This window comes from Clarias gariepinus, chromosome 18 (genome assembly GCF_024256425.1).
Source record: "Clarias gariepinus isolate MV-2021 ecotype Netherlands chromosome 18, CGAR_prim_01v2, whole genome shotgun sequence".
Classification (NCBI taxonomy): domain Eukaryota; kingdom Metazoa; phylum Chordata; class Actinopteri; order Siluriformes; family Clariidae; genus Clarias; species Clarias gariepinus.
The window spans coordinates 995,700-1,016,632 of NC_071117.1; the positions used below are offsets into that span (position 1 = coordinate 995,700).

Genomic DNA, 20,933 nt, shown 5'->3' on the forward strand with positions numbered 1-20,933 from the left:
CTGATCTCCTTTAATGGTCCGAACATGTGGAAATGGATTGGAAATGTTTACAGTTACTATGGACAGATGCGTCTTTGCCACAAGTTGGTGACAAGTTCTCTGCTGATTTCAGGTCTTCCACTCACTGAATGTTCACAGGAACGACTGCTTTGGGCTCCTGAGCCACCTCGGCCAGGATTGTCATTTATAGATGTATGTTTTTTTTTTTTTAAACATTTGCACCGTTCATATGTTTTATTAAGAGCCTCATGTAAATAAAAGTCTTCTGTAAATGTTTGTTCAATCAGTTTTTCAAATTTTACCACAATCCCAAATTTGACTTGAACATCAAAGTTTGCCTGACTTTTCAAGAAGGGTGAGAAGCCTTACACATCTGATGCAGCAATACTATCTGTGCCTTGTTCATCGGCCCGGCTGCTCTGTCGAGGCACTAGTCCTAAAGACAGGTGTGTGTGTGTGTGTGTGTGTGTGTATGTGTGTATGTGTGTGTGTGTGTAAAACACCTGAGGCAAATGCTCCTGGTTGGCATCATATAAAATATCTTGTTGTTCTTTTCATCCACATTTTCTTCCAGTTTACAGGTACAATATGCTTAGATTACAGGAAACAAACACAAACAGAGACAATCACTCCAGTACCATTGGTGCCAGTTTATGCAGGTCTAGGAAGCACCACTAAGGCACTACTATGATAACTGTGACTATCTTCTCTCCTAGGGGGAGTAAGGAGTGACCTAAATGTGTCACTGGAGCTCAACGCTGATGCTGTGAGAAAGGACAGTCGTGCTTTTTTCAATAAGGACGATAAGACGTCCAGGAGTCTGGTGAAGTCTGTGCTCCTGAACACAGAGGTTTCCTGTTACAATCATACAGTCTATATGAAGGTATGTTACGTCACCTTACAACACTGAGAGTAAAATATCCTGATGGAGTCTTCCTGTTACTCCATCCAAAGTCAGTTCTATAAATTTGTGTTCCTATGCACTGATTTTTAGCTAATTAGCATATGTATCTAAAATTGTGATAAAATTTACTGACAAAATGTCTGATGAATAAATAATACCAGCACTGTTTAGATGTTCAGCAAAATCTACTGTAGTAGTGTTGAGTTGGCCGCAAAATAGGACTTCCATTTTTGTCTACTTTGTGTACATAAAAGATGGATTTGCACCGGTGACTCAGTGGTGGGTTTCTTGGTTCAATTCCCGGGTTTAATTCCCACCCAATACCCAAACCCACTATATGCAGTGCCAAGCCTAAATACAATGGAAGGATCATGTTAGGAAGGACATCTGACCAACAACAACAACATGAAAGACTGATTTAATGGGATTCCAGTTGTAGTTCAGTGGTAGAATTCTCGCCTGCCCCAAATGCAACACTCTTTTTCAGTGGTGGCTCAGTCGGTTAAGGCTTTGGGTTAGTGGGTTACTGATCGGACGTTCAGGTGTTCGAGCCCCAGTATCGCCAATTTGCCACTGTTGAGCCCATGAGCAAGGCCCTTAACCATACCTGCTCCAGGGGCGCTGTAAGCTGGCTGACCCTGCGCTCTGACCCTCTGATCCTAATTGGGATATGTGAAGCAGACATTTCACTGTGCTGTAAAGTGACAAATAACATTCTTCTTCTTTGGTTTGTTTTTGTAATATTGTTCTAAGCAAAATTTTGTGTAGTCTTTTTCTTATGTCTCTTTTTTTTCTTAGAGACATACTGTACTTGCCCACTGCATTACTTTCACCCTGTGAATGTTCACCCAATTATGTTTTGCAATATTGTCATGTTGGAAAAGTTAACTTTTATATACAGTGGTGTGAAAAACTTTCTGATTTCTTATTCTTTTGCATGTTTGTCACACTTAAATATTTCTGCTCATCAAAAACCGTTAACTATTAGTCAAAGATAACATAATTGAACACAAAATGCAGTTTTTAAATGAAGATTTACGTTATTAAGGGAGAAAAAAAACTCCAAATCTACATGGCCCTGTGTGAAAAAGTGATTGCCCCCCTTGTTAAAAAATAACTTAACTGTGGTTTATCACACCTGAGTTCAATTTCTGTAGTCACCCCCAGGCCTGATTACTGCCACACCTGTTTCAATCAAGAAATCACTTAAATAGGAGCTACCTGACACAGAGAAGTAGACCAAAAGCACCTCAAAAGCTAGACATCATGCCAAGATCCAAAGAAATTCAGGAACAAATGAGAACAAAAGTAATTGAGATCTATCAGTCTGGTAAAGGTTATAAAGCCATTTCTAAAGCTTTGGGACTCCAGCGAACCACAGTGAGAGCCATTATCCACAAATGGCAAAAACATGGAACAGTGGTGAACCTTCCCAGGAGTGGCCGGCCGACCAAAATTACCCCAAGAGCGCAGAGACAACTCATCCGAGAGGCCACAAAAGACCCCAGGACAACATCTAAAGAACTGCAGGCCTCACTTGCCTCAATTAAGGTCAGTGTTCACGACTCCACCATAAGAAAGAGACTGGGCAAAAACGGCCTGCATGGCAGATTTCCAAGGCGCAAACCACTTTTAAGCAAAAAGAACATAAGGCTTGTCTCAATTTTGCTAAAAAACGTCTCAATGATTGCAAAGACTTTTGGGAAAATACCTTGTGGACCGACGAGACAAAAGTTGAACTTTTTGGAAGGTATGTGTCCCGTTACATCTGGCGTAAAAGTAACACAGCATTTCAGAAAAAGAACATCATACCAACAGTAAAATATGGTGGTGGTAGTGTGATGGTCTGGGGTTGTTTTGCTGCTTCAGGACCTGGAAGACTTGCTTGCTTGATGGAACCATGAATTCTACTGTCTACCAAAAAATCCTGAAGGAGAATGTCCGGCCATCTGTTCGTCAACTCAAGCTGAAGCAATCTTGGGTGCTGCAGCAGGACAATGACCCAAAACACACCAGCAAATCCACCTCTGAATGGCTGAAGAAAAACAAAATGAAGACATTGGAGTGGCCTAGTCAAAGTCCTGACCTGAATCCTATTGAGATGTTGTGGCATGACCTTAAAAAGGCGGTTCATGCTAGAAAACCCTCAAATAAAGCTGAATTACAATTACAACAATTCTGCAAAGATGAGTGGGCCAAAATTCCTCCAGAGCGCTGTAAAAGACTCGTTGCAAGTTATCGCAAACGCTTAATTGCAGTTATTGCTGCTAAGGGTGGCCCAACCAGTTATTAGGTTCAGGGGGCAATTACTTTTTCACACAGGGCCATGTAGGTTTGGATTTTTTTTCTCCCTAAATAATAAAAACCATCATTTAAAAACTGCATTTTGTGTTTACTTGTGTTATCTTTGACTAATAGTTAAATGTGTTTGATGATTAGAAACATTTTGTGTGACAAACATGCAAAAGAATAAGAAATCAGGAAGGGGGCAAATAGTTTTTCACACCACTGTATAGAGCAATATAGAGCATTACCTCTTGAATTGCAGCACACATGCAGCCCCATAGAAGGACCACCATGTTTTACTGTAGGCACCATTCATTTTTCTTTGTACTCATCACCTTTGGGATGCCATACAGTTTTGAAGCCATCAGTTTCAAAAACATTTATCTTGGTCTCATTACTTCGGAATACAGAGTCCCAGTAACAGTGTCCCAGTCCCTAACCCTAATACTAACCCATGCATGCCATTCCTCTGCGGTGTACACTGTGCTGTGTCACGGGAAACAATCAACCCAGTTTGTTTTTTTTACTTCTTTAGCTAACTGCAGTGCACTTGCATGGTGATGTTTTTCAACCCTTCTCATCAGAAGACACTCCTGTCGAGGTGTTAACGTCCGTGCACAGCCTGGGTGTCTCTGTGAAATAATTGCATTTCCATCTTTGTTAAATTTTTGTATCACCTTTCCTACAGTATTCTGACTGATGTGTAAAGCTTTGCTGATCTTCGTGTAGCCTTCATCTTTCTTGTGTAAAGAAATTATTGTTCTTTCAGATCTCATGACATTTCTCTTCCATGTGGTGTTATTGCTGACAGCATAAAATGAGAAGTATTCGTTAAGTGACGACCTTTTAAAATCAACTGTCTGCTAAACAACTGTTTAATGAATTAGACTGTAGTTAAATTCTTGATAAAGTTTCTCCTTAAACTTTCATTGGGGTGTATTCACTTTTGCAACATGGTCTTAAATGAATTTGTTAGGAAAAAAACTTTTTGCTGTTTACAAACTAACAAATCTTGTTTGCAATCAATGTTCGGCATGTGAGAGTATTTTGTAATATAGTGTCACATAGAAAATGCTGATTTTGAAAGGAAAGTAAAGGTTTTCTGACAAATATGTTGGGATGTACTCATTTATGCTGAGCACTATACAAGGCTCGATTTGAGGGGAAATGTGGGGGGAAACGACAAAACCCATCCCCTCTGTAAAACCACCATCCCCACTTGTACGTGCATGTTATTCACAAGTCCTGATGCGTATCTTTCTTGTTACACATTGTAACTCACGACTCAGACGTCCATTGATTTCTTTGTCTCTTGTTTTTTTTTCAACATCAAATTTCAACAGTTCTTACAGTTTCTTGCATAAAATGACAAGTCGTTTGCTGTGTTCTGTAGCTTACGGTCTTGAATTATCATTACAACAACTTATTTGTTATATCTCTCAGTTTACGATACTATAGCAGATTACGGTCAAAAGCTTGTGTTCTCCACACTTCCGTATCTTAACAACAACTAACGTGCATGATAGACATGCAACTATGCAACTACGAAATGATGTTACAGAACAATGTATAAAAAAATGTCACAGTACAACTTATGATTATCACACTAAATGCCTAACTTATAAACTTAATGCTTAATGCTTAACTAATGAAATAGAAATAAACACAACAACAAATCACAAGAATGAAAATATGGCTCTTACACCGCTTACTATCCTCTTTTTCGCGCTGTACACATTTTTTGCGAACTCTTTTAATCCTTTCAGCAGAGACGTGATTATAACAAAGGATTCAGTTCAATATGGGAGTTTTAGAAATGACTGATAGCTTTAATGATTATAAAAGACAAGTTCTTTATGCAATTTGTGTTTTATTCTCAATTTAAAGAAGAGGTTTTGTTTTTTCATTAGACTATGCGGCTTCACCTACATGAGTAAGTACAAAAGGGTCAAAAATAGATTTTTAAATGCCATAATAGTGATTTGATGATTTGTGTGTGTGTGTGTGTGTGTGTGTGTCTGTGTGTGTGTGTAAAAAATTATAACTAATTTGCCCCAATGTCTTAGGGATAATCAAGATGTTTCTTGAGCCTCTTTGTTCCTTTTGGTCAGCAGTGGCATTTGCCTTGGAAGTGGGTTTTTTTTTTGGCTCCTGAATGTGTCGTCATTGTGCTCCTGGAGTAATTTTGTTAGGCCAGCCACTCCAAGGTTTACCACTGTTTCAAGTTTTCTTCATTTGTAGAGAATGGCTCTTCCATTGGTTTACTTGAGTGCCAATGCCTTACAGTATAAATAGCTTTGTAACCCTCTCCAGACTGAAACATAAATTACTTTGTTTCACATCTGTTTCTTTAGATCGCGGTATGATGTGAGATCTTTTAGAATGCTTCATTTTGTCAGACAAGTTCTATTTAAATGATTTCTTGATCACTTACAACAGGTCTGGCAGTAATTAGGCCTGGGTGTGGCAAGTGGAATTAAAAATATTCCATAAAATGTGGCTAATCACAGTTTATTCAAGATTTATTTAAATCATGGGGGGATTACTTTTTCACATTGGGCCAGGCAGCTTCCAGTCTTTTTGCTCCCCAGCAAAGTGTCTTTATTTTTTATTAGTTTCACTAACAAGTGCATATTGTACATACTTTCAATAAAGTTAATGTTTTTCCATGCAACTGCATGAAGCATTTAAATTATCTCCATTCATGCTTTTTTTCAACCACAAATTTGTCTTCCACAAATTTCATGTTTATTAAGAAATAAGTGACATGTTACGTATTTTTTTTTTTTTACAATGAATAGATAAAAATCTATTTCCTTTCAGGTTTTAATCTGATTCAAAGGTTTTTCCAACCAATTCCGTTTTTTTTTTTTTTTTTGTTGTTTTCTTTCCTTGATGCAGCCCAAATGATTTGATCCTTCTAAAATTGTCTTTTTTTGGCTAGGCAGTGTATAATGGTATAATGTGATGAATAAAAATTTCTTGTAAGTTGATTTAAAACTGAAGTGAATTATTAATCATGATGAAGACATTAACAAATCAAGCTTTTGTGTATTTCAGAGCTGTGTGAAGGACACGTTGTCTCCAGTCTTATTCCGACTCAACTTCAGCCAGTTTGATCATCAACCAGACTACTCCAACGCCATCCTGAACATTGACAGCAAAAACACTGCTCATGTAGAGGTGAGGCACACCACTGTTACTCTGAGGGTTGATTTGGTCAAACAGAGTCTGTGAGTTAATTGGCCTAATGAGATCTATATGTGAAATGACTAGCTGAATCAAATTGAATTTGCTAGGTGATTGGATGAATCTGTTCTCTGATTAAGTTAATTTGTGAGGTACAGATCTGGGGCCTTATGTATCAACGCTGCGTACACACAAAAACTTTGCTTAAGGTTTTGCCATTGCTTTTTCGTTTGGTTTTGCCAAAGTGGAGTCATTAACATATTTATACGGAGGAGGAGGCAGGGAGGGGTTTTGCGCTCGTGCACGTGCGCTCAATTTCACGTTAATTCGGATGTACAAAGAGAATATGCGTAAGATTCCGCGTACGCAGTGTTTCATACATTAGATTTTTTTACTGCGTTTAAAGCTTTGTCCGTACGCAATGTTTTAGTATGAATTCAACGCAAGTCTTTGTACATGAGGCCCCTGGCCTTTAAAAACGCACGTTTTGAGAAAAGGGATCCCGCGTTCCTGCATTTCCGATTTTGTAAATGTTTGAAAGTAAAAAAGGTGCGCTGTTTTCTATTGTTTTTTGGTGAACTTGAGCGCGTCAGAAAATTAATGCAAACCTTTTTTTTTTAACACTAGAAGCGCCGCGCCAGTGTCACCTACTAAAAACGCGGTTCAGCGGTCATTTGACCGCCTATTGTTTTAAATGGGAAGCTGTTGTTGACACACAATGATCGCTAGATGCCGCTTTCACCAAGAGCAAATAGTTTAGCTCCAAGATAAACTTGCACTTGGACAATGCGCCATTCATTCTCGCGTTGATAATCAGCGGTATCTTTTTTCATATTCAACTGAGAAAAGCTCTACTTAATTTTATATCGTATGGAGAACATTTATTCGTTTTTTCATTCTATTTGAAACTTCTGAACGTCTTGGATGGTGCAGGAGCAGCGATTTAGTTCTGAACTCGCTTCCGTGAAATTATCGCTAAAACAATAATGTGTTTGAATAAATCAGATCTACCACAGCAGATAATAAACTATGCTATGTCATAACCGAATCAAACACCACGATTATGCCTCGTTTCGTTCGTCGGGAACGCGGTTCACTTGACCGCGGTGTATTATAAACCTGCGGAATGTTTCACTGTTTATGTCCACATAAGATTCATGTAATAAAAGCGAGTGAAATGTGGAAGTGGCCACTCAATGAGAACTAAATCAAAGATTTCGGTAACTACACTGAGTGTATAGTGACACTAAACAGCTGAACAACTTTATCGTTTACCTCTGAGAAAAAAAGCTGTATTTTGTTTGTTTATATTTAGAATTTTTATAACAGTACAAGCAGACACACACACACACACACACACACCTCCCCTGAGCCCTCGGTAAACATCCAATCACCGTCGGTATGCAAATAAGTTAAGACGTAGCCTAACGTGGTGTCGTGTCGAGTTTCAGCGGTCACGGAGAGGAAAGACTTTAAAGCAGTTGCAGCGTTTTTTCAGTTACAACAAGCACAGCGATGAGTCCACGTTGTTTCACTGGTTATGACATAGTGACACTAAACAGCTGAACAACTTCACTTTTTTGAGAAAAATAGCTGTATTTTGTTTGTTTATATGTAGAATTGAATAAATAAATGAATAACACCTTCATATCCCCTCTCAAGAGAGTGCCATAGTCTATTGTTAGTTTTATTGATTTGGCTGAAACTAATTATCACTACATAAGTACCCCAACACCATTGATCATGAGTTTCAGCTGAAACTAATTCTATACATGCAACAGAAAATGTGGATGCAGATTCCAAATGTGTAAAGATATATATATATAGTGTGTGTGTGTAATCGAGGCCGGCTCTACGCAGGGCAAGTGTCTATATGTAATGCGTATTATGGAGCCTTTCCTGGGGAAAGGAAGAAATATAACAACAGACAATTTCTTCACCTCGTTGGGACTTGCAAACAATCTTTTGGCGAATAAAACCACTATTGTTGGCACAATGAATAAAATCAGACGAGAATTGCCCCCTTGTACACAGGCACAGTCTGAACGATATTCGACCAGGTTGTTGAAGGCTGGAAAGGCCACACTCACGATTTTTCAGGCAAAACGAAAAAAAAATGTATGCGTTCTGAGCACAATGCATCATGCAGTTTCAACTGATAATGGCGAAAAAAAACTGCCTGAAACAATTTCCTACTACAACAGCACTAAAGTTGGCGTTGATGTTATGGATCAAATGGCTCGGCTGTATTCAGTAAAGGCAGGCACCCGGCGCTGGCCTGTGGCTGTGTTTTACAACCTCCTAGACCTGGCGGCAATTAATGCACATATTCTATATAAACAGTGCATGAATGTGACCATAAGCAGGAGGAGATTTATTCTGGAGTTGGTAAAGGAGCTATGTGCGCAATAGAAAACGGAAAAGGCAGCAGGGGCAATGGCAATGGTATGCAAGCGACCTTTACCTGAAACTCCTTCTCCACCTGCGAAAAGGAGGCAGTGTCAAATTGGCAGATGTGCAGGGAACAAAACCTCTTATATCTGCCAGACCTGTAAGTTTATATATTAATCTAAGCTTGAACTTATCAGCATTGTTTCGTTCAGATTCCGCTTAAGTGTGTTTCTTAATCTTTCCCCACATTTTTGTCAAAACTATTACACACACACACACACACACACACACACATATATATATATATCAAATAAAATCGGTATTACTTGACCCTGAAGTTTAGTTTAGCACACAAAAAACAGAAACGTTTCTGGTAAATCAACTGCATATGTGTTTTATTTACAGCAATTCTTTAAAAAATGTAAAGTACAAGGTAAACACGAGGAAGATTACAAAATGAAAAAACAAACAGTATGTCTACTTTATAAACAGCTTAGTATATTGTGCGTCGAGATGCTGAAATCCCTTGCATGTTGCCCCTATATTTTGTGCTTCCATTCCAAGTGAAGAGATATTTGACCGACAGCCTAGAAACCAAAGAACTGTAGGTATGATCACAACCCCCTCCGAACGACCGTGCCATCAATCACTGATCACCTCAGAAGTTCCCTCCAATGTATGCTGATGTTTTGCAAGTTTTTTTTAGCACCATTCAAAGGCTTACAATTCATTTAACCTAAGTAAATGAATATAGTCAAATTAACATCGTGTTTTCTACCATAAGATTATAAACCAATATAAACCAAATCTAAGCTAAACGTTACATTTTAAGTTACAAGTCCTTGGAATCCACTATAGTAAAAGCCTAAATTTGACTCTTTATATATATATATATATATATATATATATATATATATATATATATATATATATATATACACTGTATACTGTGTATATATATATATATATATATATATATATATATATATAAACATATGATCAGTTTTATGGCCCATCTGCTTAAAATGTAATGTATATGTAAACTGAAAATTTAGTTTTTTTTAGTATTCATAAAACAACCTTTGAGTTTTGTAAATATTCTAGTTACAGTGTGATAAGTCTTACTTTAGGTTCAACGTTTTTGAGAATTAGAACATCCAGCTAAGCGAAAGCGAATTAAATCTAAATTTTGAATCTGATTCAGAATTAGAATCAGACTCTGAAATTGAGTGTGCAGGGGACTCATTTCAAGAGGCAAGAGATGGCACAGTATGGGTTGAACAAAAGGCTGAAATCCCTCGGGGGAGAGCGCGAGAGTGTAATATAATGAAAGAAACTCCAGGGCCCACTCCTTATGCCAAGGGCAATATTACAAGCCCATTGAGCAGTCTACTGTGTTTGATTGACACAGAAATGTGGGAAAAGATTAAGAAACACACTGAAGCGGAATCTGAACGAAACAATGCTGATAAGTTCAAGCTTACATGTGATGAACTAAAAGCATTCGTTGGTCTCATTTATTTGAGAGGTATCACGGGCGGTAAAAGCATGAATCTGGATGATTACTGGTCCGCTGACTTGGGAAAGCCTATTTTTAAAGAGACAATGTCTCGACACATTATGCGCTATCTGCGCTTTGATGACAAGAACACAAGGGCTGCCCGACTTGTGAAGGATAAATTTGCCATGATCTCGGAGATATTTGAGAAATTTGTGAAAAACAGCATTGCCTCTTACACACCCGGTGTGAACATAACAGTAGATGAGCAATTGTTCCCTACTAAAGCGCGGTGCCGTTTCACACAGTACATGGCCAATAAACCAGACAAGTTTGGTATCAAATTCTGGGTGGCCGCTGATGTTGAAACAAAATACATGTTGAATGCAATTCCCTATCTAGGGAAAGACGACGGTAGGGCGGCTGGTCAGCGGTTATCAGACACCGTTGTAATGCGTATTATGGAGCCTTTCCTGGGGAAAGGAAGAAATATAACAACAGACAATTTCTTCACCTCGTTGGGACTTGCAAACAATCTTTTGGCGAATAAAACCACTATTGTTGGCACAATGAATAAAATCAGACGAGAATTGCCCCCTTGTACACAGGCACAGTCTGAACGATATTCGACCAGGTTGTTGAAGGCTGGAAAGGCCACACTCACGATTTTTCAGGCAAAACGAAAAAAAAAATGTATGCGTTCTGAGCACAATGCATCATGCAGTTTCAACTGATAATGGCGAAAAAAAACTGCCTGAAACAATTTCCTACTACAACAGCACTAAAGTTGGCGTTGATGTTATGGATCAAATGGCTCGGCTGTATTCAGTAAAGGCAGGCACCCGGCGCTGGCCTGTGGCTGTGTTTTACAACCTCCTAGACCTGGCGGCAATTAATGCACATATTCTATATAAACAGTGCATGAATGTGACCATAAGCAGGAGGAGATTTATTCTGGAGTTGGTAAAGGAGCTATGTGCGCAACAGAAAACGGAAAAGGCAGCAGGGGCAATGGCAATGGTATGCAAGCGACCTTTACCTGAAACTCCTTCTCCACCTGCGAAAAGGAGGCAGTGTCAAATTGGCAGATGTGCAGGGAACAAAACCTCTTATATCTGCCAGACCTGTAATCGGCTTGTCTGTGGCAAATGCTCAAAGAATGCACCAAAGCTATGCTTGGAATGTTAATAAAGGATGCAAGCATCATGGGCAAAATTCACACTGGTGAAGGGAACTTGTGTTCGTAAGCAAATAAAAATCAAGCAGCAGATGTTCAGAAACAAAACTTATGTCATCTGCTAGTAATCTATACTCAATGAATTGTAAGCCTTTGAATGGTGCTAAAAAAAACTTGCAAAACATCAGCATACATTGGAGGGAACTTCTGAGGTGGTCAGTGATTGATGGCACGGTCGTTCGGAGGGGGTTGTGATCACACCTACAGTTCTTTTGTTTCTAGGCTGCCAGTCAAATATCTCTTCACTTGGAATGGAAGCACAAAATATAGGGGCAACATGCAAGAGATTTCAGCATCTCGACGCACAATATACTAAGCTGTTTATAAAGTAGACATACTGTTTGTTTTTTCATTTTGTAATCTTCCTCGTGTTTACCTTGTACTTTACAATGTATATTCATTTTTTAAAGAATTGCTGTAAATAAAACACATATGCAGTTGATTTACCAGAAAGGACGTTTCTGTTTTTTGTGTGCTAAACTAAACTTCAGGGTCAAGTAATAGCGATTTTATTTGTTATATAATATATATAAATACACATATATATAATATGTGTATAATAGTTTGACACAAAAATGTGGGGAAAGATTAAGAAACACACTGAAGCGGAATCTGAACGAAACAATGCTGATAAGTTCAAGCTTAGATTAATATATAAACTGGTCCACTCCATGGACGCTTCTTTAATATATAAATTTTAGGAATATATTAACATGTGCAGACATATATTTAAGGGGGCGCTGCCCCTCTTGCCCTGCGTAGAGCCGGCCTCGATTACTTACACACACACACACACACACATATTACACACACATATGAATTAGTTTCAGCTGAAACTCATGATCAATGGTGTTGGGGTACTTATGTAGTGATAATTAGTTTCAGCCAAATCATTAAAACTAACAATAGACTATGGCACACTCTTGTTATTTATTTATTTATTCAATTCTACATATAAACAAACAAAATACAGCTATTTTTCTCAAAAAAAAATTTCTGTTTAGTGTCACTATGTCATAACCAGTGAAACAACGTGGACTCATCGCTGTGCTTGTTGTAACTGAAAAAACGCTGCAACTGCTTCAAAGTCTTTCCTCTCCGTGACCGCTGAAATCCGACACGACACCACGTTAGGCTACGTCTTAACTTATTTGCATACCGACGGTGATTGGATGTTTACAGAGGGCTCAGGGGAGGTGCATGTGTGTGTGTGTGTCTGCTTGTACTGTTATAAAAATTCAAAATATAAACAAACAAAATACAGCTTTTTTTCTCAGAGGTAAACGATAAAGTTGTTCAGCTGTTTAGTGTCACTATACACTCAGTGTAGTTACCGAAATCTTTGATTTAGTTCTCATTGAGTGGCCACTTCCACATTTCACTCGCTTTTATTACATGAATCTTATGTGGGCATAAACAGTGAAACATTCCGCAGGTTTATAATACACCGCGGCCAAGTGAACCACGTTCCCGACGAACGAAACGAGGCATAGTCGTGGTGTTTGATTCGGTTATGACATAGCATAGTTTATTATCTGCTGTGGTAGATCTGATTTATTCAAACACATTAATAAAGCTTTATATCCTCAGGATGGGTCATTGCATTTTTTTAGAGATAATTGCAACAGAATTTTTTTAACAGAATGAACAAACTAATGAATTTTCTCGAAACGTTATAAAATAAAGTAAAGCTAAATCCTCTAAATCTCCTTATAAAATATCGCTGATTATCAACGCCAGAATGAATGGCGAATTGTCAACATTTCACTGATATATATATATATATATATATATATATATATATATATATATATATAATAAACTGCATATATGGAATTAAACCTGAGACAGTTACACACTGAATGACGCATAGATAGTATGCGCGATTCCTTGCGCCATCTGCTGAGAGAAATGAGAATCGCAGGTTGGAAAAGGCAGGAAACGGCATGACCGGCGCGCAGCTGTCAGCGATTTCACGTAAATAAGAGCAAAATAGCTTTATACTGGCTTTTACTGGTGCAATTTTAAAAATTTAAGCATACAGGGTGATTAAGCTCACAGATCTAGGAAAAGTCATGGAAGGAGGGTCCTGGAATTTGAACGAGTGTGAAGTATTATTTCTTTTTTTACCCCCTTGCGGTCAAATGACCGCTGCTCGGCGCTTCTAGTGTTAAATGGTCAGAGTCAGTCTGCTTGCTGTAAGGCACTATAGGGCAATAGTAGCTCAGTAGCTACAGCAACAACCTTAACCCTCTTTGCTTCAAAAAAGGGGATGCAAAAAAGTTCTATTTTACTGTGCTGGGTAAGAGCTCATGGCAGGATCTGACTCACAAAACACCTGCTTGGAGACAGGACTAAGAAATGAAGTGTGCTCTCCCCAAGCATTCTATGAGGTCAAAACCGCTGACTCAGTTGTGATCACGTGACACTCGGCGTCAGAACAAGAAGCGCATGAGGGATACATGATACTTGGTGCTTGTAAAGCACGACTTGTTTGTTCCCTTTCAAAGGCTACACTCGATGCTGCGTGAAAACGCTATGGGAAACATCTTGTCATGTTGCCGGTTGTGAAGCATGTGTGTATCAAACACGCCAAATTTTGGCTTATATAACCTCGGTCGGGGGACGTCATCCGATGAGACGCACTTGCAGGATATAAATAGGAGTGAACCGGAAACATTCCTCAGATCTTTTGTCTTCACTGACCTTGTTGTGTATGCGTCTGTGTTTAAACCAGCAAAATAAGAAAGTGTTTAACTCACCGATATGGCAGAGTTTTAATTGAGATAACACATATCGGAGAGCGATCTCTACACTTTACTTGCTTTGAATAAAGTGCTCTCGCGCGCCCCGCATTCCTTGAGAAGCACCCGGCCTCGGCGCATTTCTGGGGCTTAAAACACGTGTATCCAGCAGAGCTGTGAGAGATGGATTTAAAACTCCTATCTCTCACTTCCTCGTTGGATCGGAAAATCCCTCTGTCCGCTCGCAAGCGCGCGCTGCGCTGCGCTTCTTGTGAATGGGCAAGGATAAACATTCTCTCTCGCTCCGCGGAGATGGAAATAGCACCCAAGCACTTAAAAAAAAAACATTAGACGGCAGGTTCTGTCGTCAACGACGCTCTCTCCCTTTTTCTTAGTAATCTCCATATGAGTTAACCCTTTCATGGAGTAAGCTGTATTTATCCCGTGTTTCCTGTCATCTTCTTATATATTTGTTTAAATATAGTTAAGGTGAAAGCGCAGGGTTATATGATGATGCCCAGATAGAAGAGACGCTTTCAGGCTCTCTCTCTCCTGGGACATCATCCTCCCTGAAAAGCTAATACTTCCTTTCAAGCTGTGTAGACTTTATCTTCCCTGGAGGGAAAAGCTTTTCAGGCAGCAGGTCTGGTTGGTGCTCCATTGCACACCATGACGGTTTTGCAGGCCTACCAGGCTGACCTGCTGAGAGACTTGAGTACTGGTGGGGCTCTTTAAGATAGGGCGTTCTGGAATTACGCCGGGCCACAGACTTGTGGCTGAATCTCGCGCATTCCTCCTTGATGCTCCTATTTCGCCTTACGTGTTGTTAATTCGTTCGCCACTAGGTTCATAAGGCGAAGTTATATGAACAAGCCTTCGGAAATTTCTTCTCCGCCGTGCTCAAGAGTCGGGACTGTCGTCCACTCAGTCTCGACCGGGTCTGACACTTGCGAGGCGTGAAACACACAGAGAGTGTTTTTGAGCCGGACACCCCCTCGTAAAGATTGGGATGCGTCGTGCCGCGCTTCGCAATCCGCCTCAAAAGAGCTCAGACTGGCATATTGTCTTCTTTACAAAGAAGCCCTGAGGTTCATGTGCCCAGGACCATGGGGGTGGTCCCCCAATAGGGAGAGGCATGCAGAATTCCTTTCGAGAATGAAGTGTTCTCCCTGGCACCCCAGGAGGTCGGTGTTTTTGCTCCGCCACCACTGGTGTTTCGGGCAACACCAGTCTCCAGTGTTAGCTCTTCAGTTTTTCCTGCCATGTTTCAGGATGCCGAACATCTAACATCGCCCCCCCGTTTAACCAAGCTGCCAAGACTTTTGCCCCTTTCAGAGAAACTGGCAGCGTGGAAACTACTGCCAAGCATATCTCCTTGGGTACTAAGCACTGTAGAGAGAAACTACAGGATGCAGTTCTCACATCACCCTCTGTGTTTCAACGGCGTGGTCTCCACTTCCGTGAAACCGGGAAGTGCGCATCTGCTGACAGAAGTTGCTAGGGAATGGGGCCATGGAACATGTTCCCCTACGAGACAGAAAGTCAGGCTACTACGGTTAGTATTTCTTGGTTCCCAAGAGGGACAGGGAGCTACGTCTAATTTTTAGATTTTCGCGGGCTGTTCCGCTATCTTAAATAACTAAATACAGCTTCAAAATGTTGACTGTCAAAGTGATTGCTCTCAAATCCTACGAAGCAATTGATTTGGGACAATCGATTGAAGGACGCTTACTTCATATAGAAATATTGCCACAACACAGGAGGTTCCTAAGGTCGCTTTCAGGGGTGAAGCTTACCAGTATCGGGTCCTTCCATTTGGTCTACCACTCTGACCCGCACATATACGAAATGCATGGATGTAGTTCTGGCGCCTACGACTCCAGGGCATCCGTATTTGAATTACATAGACGACTGGCTGGCCCAGTCTCAGTAGCTAGCGATTTGACATCAGCATGTCATCCTAGCTCTTCTTTGTTTCTTAGGATTAAGACCCAATGCCACGAAAAGCGTGCTCTTTCCTGTTCAGAGGACAACATATTGGGTGTCACATGGGATTCGATCATAAGCGGGCACAGCTGTCTCCCACTCGTGTCGAATCCATTCTCGGCACCCTCAAGGAAATCAAGCTAGACCAGAAAGTGACCATCACTTTCAAAGATCTTAGCTTTCATGGCAGCTGTATCCACGGTGACACCTTTGGGCCTTCTGCACATAAAAGCATCTTAGTTGTGGCTAAGAACCAGGGGATTTCACTCTAGGGCCGATCCTTAATAAAGATTACGCGCCAGGTGCTTCGTACCCTTCCTATGTGGTTTAGACCCCGGTTTCTGACTTTGGGTCCCACTCTAAGTTCGTCTTGTCGCCGCAGATGCTAAAGACAGACGCTTCCCTCATGGGCTGGGGTGCGGTCTTAGATGACCGTCCAGCCCAAGGGAGCTGAAAAGGCCATCTTCTCGCACATCAATTGCCTCGAAATGATGGCTCTATTTCTGGCCCTTAAGCACTTCCTCCAGCAGTTGAGAGACTACCATGTCCTAGTGCGGGTGGACAACACTATGGCAGTCTCATATATTAATCGCCAGGGCGGACTGTGCTCGCGCCGCTAAATAGCTAGCGCACCAGGTTCCTGTCCCTCAGGGTGATTTACATTCCAGGGCATATAAATATGGGAGCAGTTGTTCTGTCCATTCAATCTCTGACACATGGGGAATGGAAACCCCACCCCAAAATAGTCAGTCAATCTGGAAGAGATTTCAGGTAGAAGAGGTGGACCTCTTTGCCTTGCAAGATCAGCAAATGTCCCCTTTACTACTCTCTGACTCTTCCAGCTACCCCGGGTCTGGACGCCGTGGCCCGTACATGGCCCTGGTTACGCCTTTATGCGCTTTTCCTGATAGCTCTGCTCCCGGGAGTCTTGGCGAGGGTCCATCAACAGTGTTTGTGCCTCTTATTGACAGCGCCCTGTTGGCCGACCAGAGCGTGGTTCTAGGATCTAGTATCCCTCTTCAACGGCTCACTATGGGTGATTCCAATGAGGTGGGATCTTCTGTCTCAGGCGCAGGGGACGATATTTCATCCCCGGCCCGAGTTTTGAAACCTGGGGGGGGCGGTCGCCACTACACTGGGTGAGAGATGCTATTGCCCTCTCCTATGAGGCGCGTGGGCTCACTTCGCCTTTAGGAATGAGGGCTCATTTAACCAGGGGGATCGCCTCATCTACTGCACTAGCAGGAGGTATTCCCCTGCAGCAAGTGTGTGACGCGATCGCGTGGTCCTCTCCGCATACATTTGTTAGATTTTATAATCTGGATGTTCATGCCACTCCGGGCTCACAGGTCCTCGAATCAGCTTGCCAGATATACAGTAGTTCTGAGACCTTCTCGGCCTTGTGCGCACACGCTACACAACCTTGGGGTCCAGACACTTGCAGTGCGGCGGCGTTGGTATTCTCGTTCCCATAGCGTTTTCACACAGCATCGAGTGTAGCCTTTAAAAGGGAACGTCTCGGGTTACTTTGCTTTAACCCTGTTCCCTGAAAAGGCGGGATCGAGATGCTGCGTCCCAATGCCGCACTGCCTACGTGACCGGATGTCCGTTCAGACAAATCAATCTAAAGAATGTTTCCGGTTCACTCCTATTTATAACCTGCAGGTGCGTCTCATCAGATGACGTCACCCGACCAAGGTTATATAAGCCAAAATTTGGCGTGTTTGATACACACATGCTTCACAACCTGGCAACATGACAAGATGTTTCCCATAGCGTTTTCACACAGCATCTCATTCCTGCCTTTTCAGGGAACAGGCAAAAGTAACCCGAGACGTTTTCCAAGTCAAAAATTTATTAAAAATCTTTGCTTATCTTGTGGACACTCGCAAACCACGTTATCCCAATCCGAGGTTCCACTGTATGTCTTTATTTTATTATTATTATTGTAGTTACTTAACTTGTGTATGAAATCTATATGAAATGTAAAAAAAAATTGTATGTATAAATATGTATTAAAATGTTACAATTTTAAATGAGCTTTACTGAATTAGGAAATAATTTACATAGTTGTGAAACTATGTGTGTGTTTGTGTGTTTATGTGTATTTTCAGGTTCCCTTTCAGATTAACTGCAAAAACACGACCTGTGTATCAGACCTGCAGCTGAACTTTAACTTTCTGTAAGAATCAAATAATTAAAATTTTTGTAATTCTATGTTTTTGCTAAAGTTCTAGTTTCGTACCTAAAATGTGTAATTTTATGGTTCCAATTTTCCTCCACACAGAATATGTTCTAGTTTGTTGGTGTGTATAGTGTTATTTCCAGAGGGTTACTGATACTGTTCACTCTCCATTAAGAACTACAAGCTTATGTGAAGTATAACTGTAAGAAATGACTGTGACTTTATATCAGTGATACAGTGGAAACACTCAGAATAGAGTAAGAAATGTGTGTGTATAAAGGTTATTGCAGGTTTTGTGTGCATGTGCATTTTAAAATGAATATTTGTAATTTATACAGAAGAAAATTTGTGTGTGTGTGTGTGTGTGTGTGTGTGTGTGTGTGTGTGTGTGTGTTTAGGAACAGCACATTGCTGGTGGTGGATCAGGCATCATTTATTATCCATGTGACTTTACTGAACACAGGAGACGACTCGTTCAACACAAGCGTGGTTCTGTTCTACCCTCCTGGATTATCACTTTCTCTGTTCAAGACCATCAAGGTACAGCACTTCTTTACCCTCACATTGTCACTCTGTTACTCATTAATTGTTGCCTCTGATTCACATACACATGGTGCTACTAACTTTGATTTCAATTGTGACTGTGAATCTGACTGATTGTGACTCTGATTAAGATTGTGATTGATTCAGCAAAACAGAAGGACTCGAAGCAGTTGTGGAGATCGTGATGAAGGAGCGCTGAACAAAACCACCTGCAGTATCAGTTTACCGGTTTATCGCAGTAACACAGAGGTAAAAGCACATACACATATGTACTAACTTAACAAAACACACCACACACTAACATCTATGAATGTTAGATGCAAACCGCAGTCCATTTGTTTTTGCAGAAATTTGTAACTCGAATGTTCGTAAGTCGGGGACTACCTGTACTCTGTCTATAGTCTCTGTAGAATTTAGTGAGGATGAGAAGAAATGAGAGGGACTGTCCTTGGCCTTTGCAAAAAGTAGAGATGAGACTTCCTTCACTATGGAGAGCTTAATGGACCAATTAAAGTTCTCCACCAGGTGAAAATGGAGGAATTTGGTGCTCTTGATGATCTCTAAACAGGATGTGGATGTTCAGTGGATAGTGGTCATTCTGTGCTCTCCTCAAAACCAACCGATATCTCTTTAGTTTTGTCCATGTTCAGAAACAGGTTGTGGCTCTGATCCAGACTTCAGTTAGTTCCTAATTTCAGTATGCTGATTTGTTGTTTTTGCTGTTAAAACCCACACTGGTCATGGTATAAGTGAACTTAAAGGGTATGGAGAGGATTGTGGTGCATGACCGAACAACAGCAATGGTCTGGGAGATGTTGACGATTTCATTAAAAACGTCCACTAGCTAAATGGCAAATCCTTTAAATTTACTATTTAACTTACTATAAATTTACTATTTAATTTACTATATAAAGGATACAGTACTTGCTCCTTGAGTAGAGGGTAATTTTCCATGATGTGTTGGCAAGGAAAACTACCCCTCCTCTCAAGGAACAGGTACTCTGAGAGAGTCACAATAGACAGGGATCCAAACATGTGAAAGAGTGAGTATGAATTGTCATGGAACATGCTGACACTGGTTGACTGACTGACACACATACTACCACTGACTTCCTGCTGTGTTCTCCAGAACATCATGGCCCTGAGCACCAACCTGACCTTCACTCTCTCTACCACATCCTCACACCTCTACTCTCACTTTGATTAAAGATTAAAATCAATCACAGCTTTTGTCTGTTTCTTATCTGTGCTCTGCCCCATGCTGGTGTGAGTAAGCCACAGTACACACTACTGTGTGTGTGTGTGTGTGTGTGTGTGTGTGTGTGTGTGTGTGTGTGTGTGTGAGAGAGAGAGAGAACATAAGAAAAACCCACAGTTTACTTTAAAGCATTATCATGTGTGTGTTGTAGGCTGTGTTTGAGGGTGTGTTTCGCATCTCTCGTGACTACAACTGGACTGACATCATGAAAATGACCCTTGTGGCCAGCAGGTAAACACACACACACACACACACACACACACACACACACACAGTAAGAGTGTATTGAGCTGTTGGTTGTGTGTTCACAGTGATAACAATAGAAATACAAGTAGCACCACAGTGACGAAGACTCTGCCTGTTCTGTACAGTGTAGACGTGGCCGTCAGCTCGTGAGTAATTACACACACACACACACACACACACACACACACACACACACACACACCACCACCACCAACGACAACACAGTCTGTTATAATTACTAAACTAATCTCTCTCTCTCTCTCAGTGTTCCTGAGCTTTCTGTAACATATCTGAATTTCTCTCTTGGAGATAAAGGCCCTAAACCTATCCATATTGTGTTTAAGGTGAGTTTACACACACACACACACACACACACACACACACACACACACACACACACACGTGCATAACAATTTTTTTTGGTAGCACTTTTACCTAAATATACAGTGGGGGAAATAAGTATTTG

The 20,933-nt window shown here is 40.7% G+C and overlaps 1 protein-coding gene across 1 annotated transcript in view; it reads left to right on the plus strand.

The window, feature by feature from the left end:
• The window catches only part of LOC128506942 (integrin alpha-M-like), a 100,222-nt gene that overhangs the window by 46,756 nt on the left and 32,533 nt on the right, over positions 1–20,933 (plus strand). Inside the window, exons 18-25 of the mRNA XM_053477553.1 lie at positions 717–883; positions 6,251–6,373; positions 18,350–18,417; positions 18,819–18,960; positions 19,111–19,212; positions 20,373–20,452; positions 20,533–20,613; positions 20,733–20,811. Coding sequence (XP_053333528.1) covers positions 717–883; positions 6,251–6,373; positions 18,350–18,417; positions 18,819–18,960; positions 19,111–19,212; positions 20,373–20,452; positions 20,533–20,613; positions 20,733–20,811 — 842 coding nt within the window. The remainder of the gene's footprint in view (positions 1–716; positions 884–6,250; positions 6,374–18,349; positions 18,418–18,818; positions 18,961–19,110; positions 19,213–20,372; positions 20,453–20,532; positions 20,614–20,732; positions 20,812–20,933) is intronic.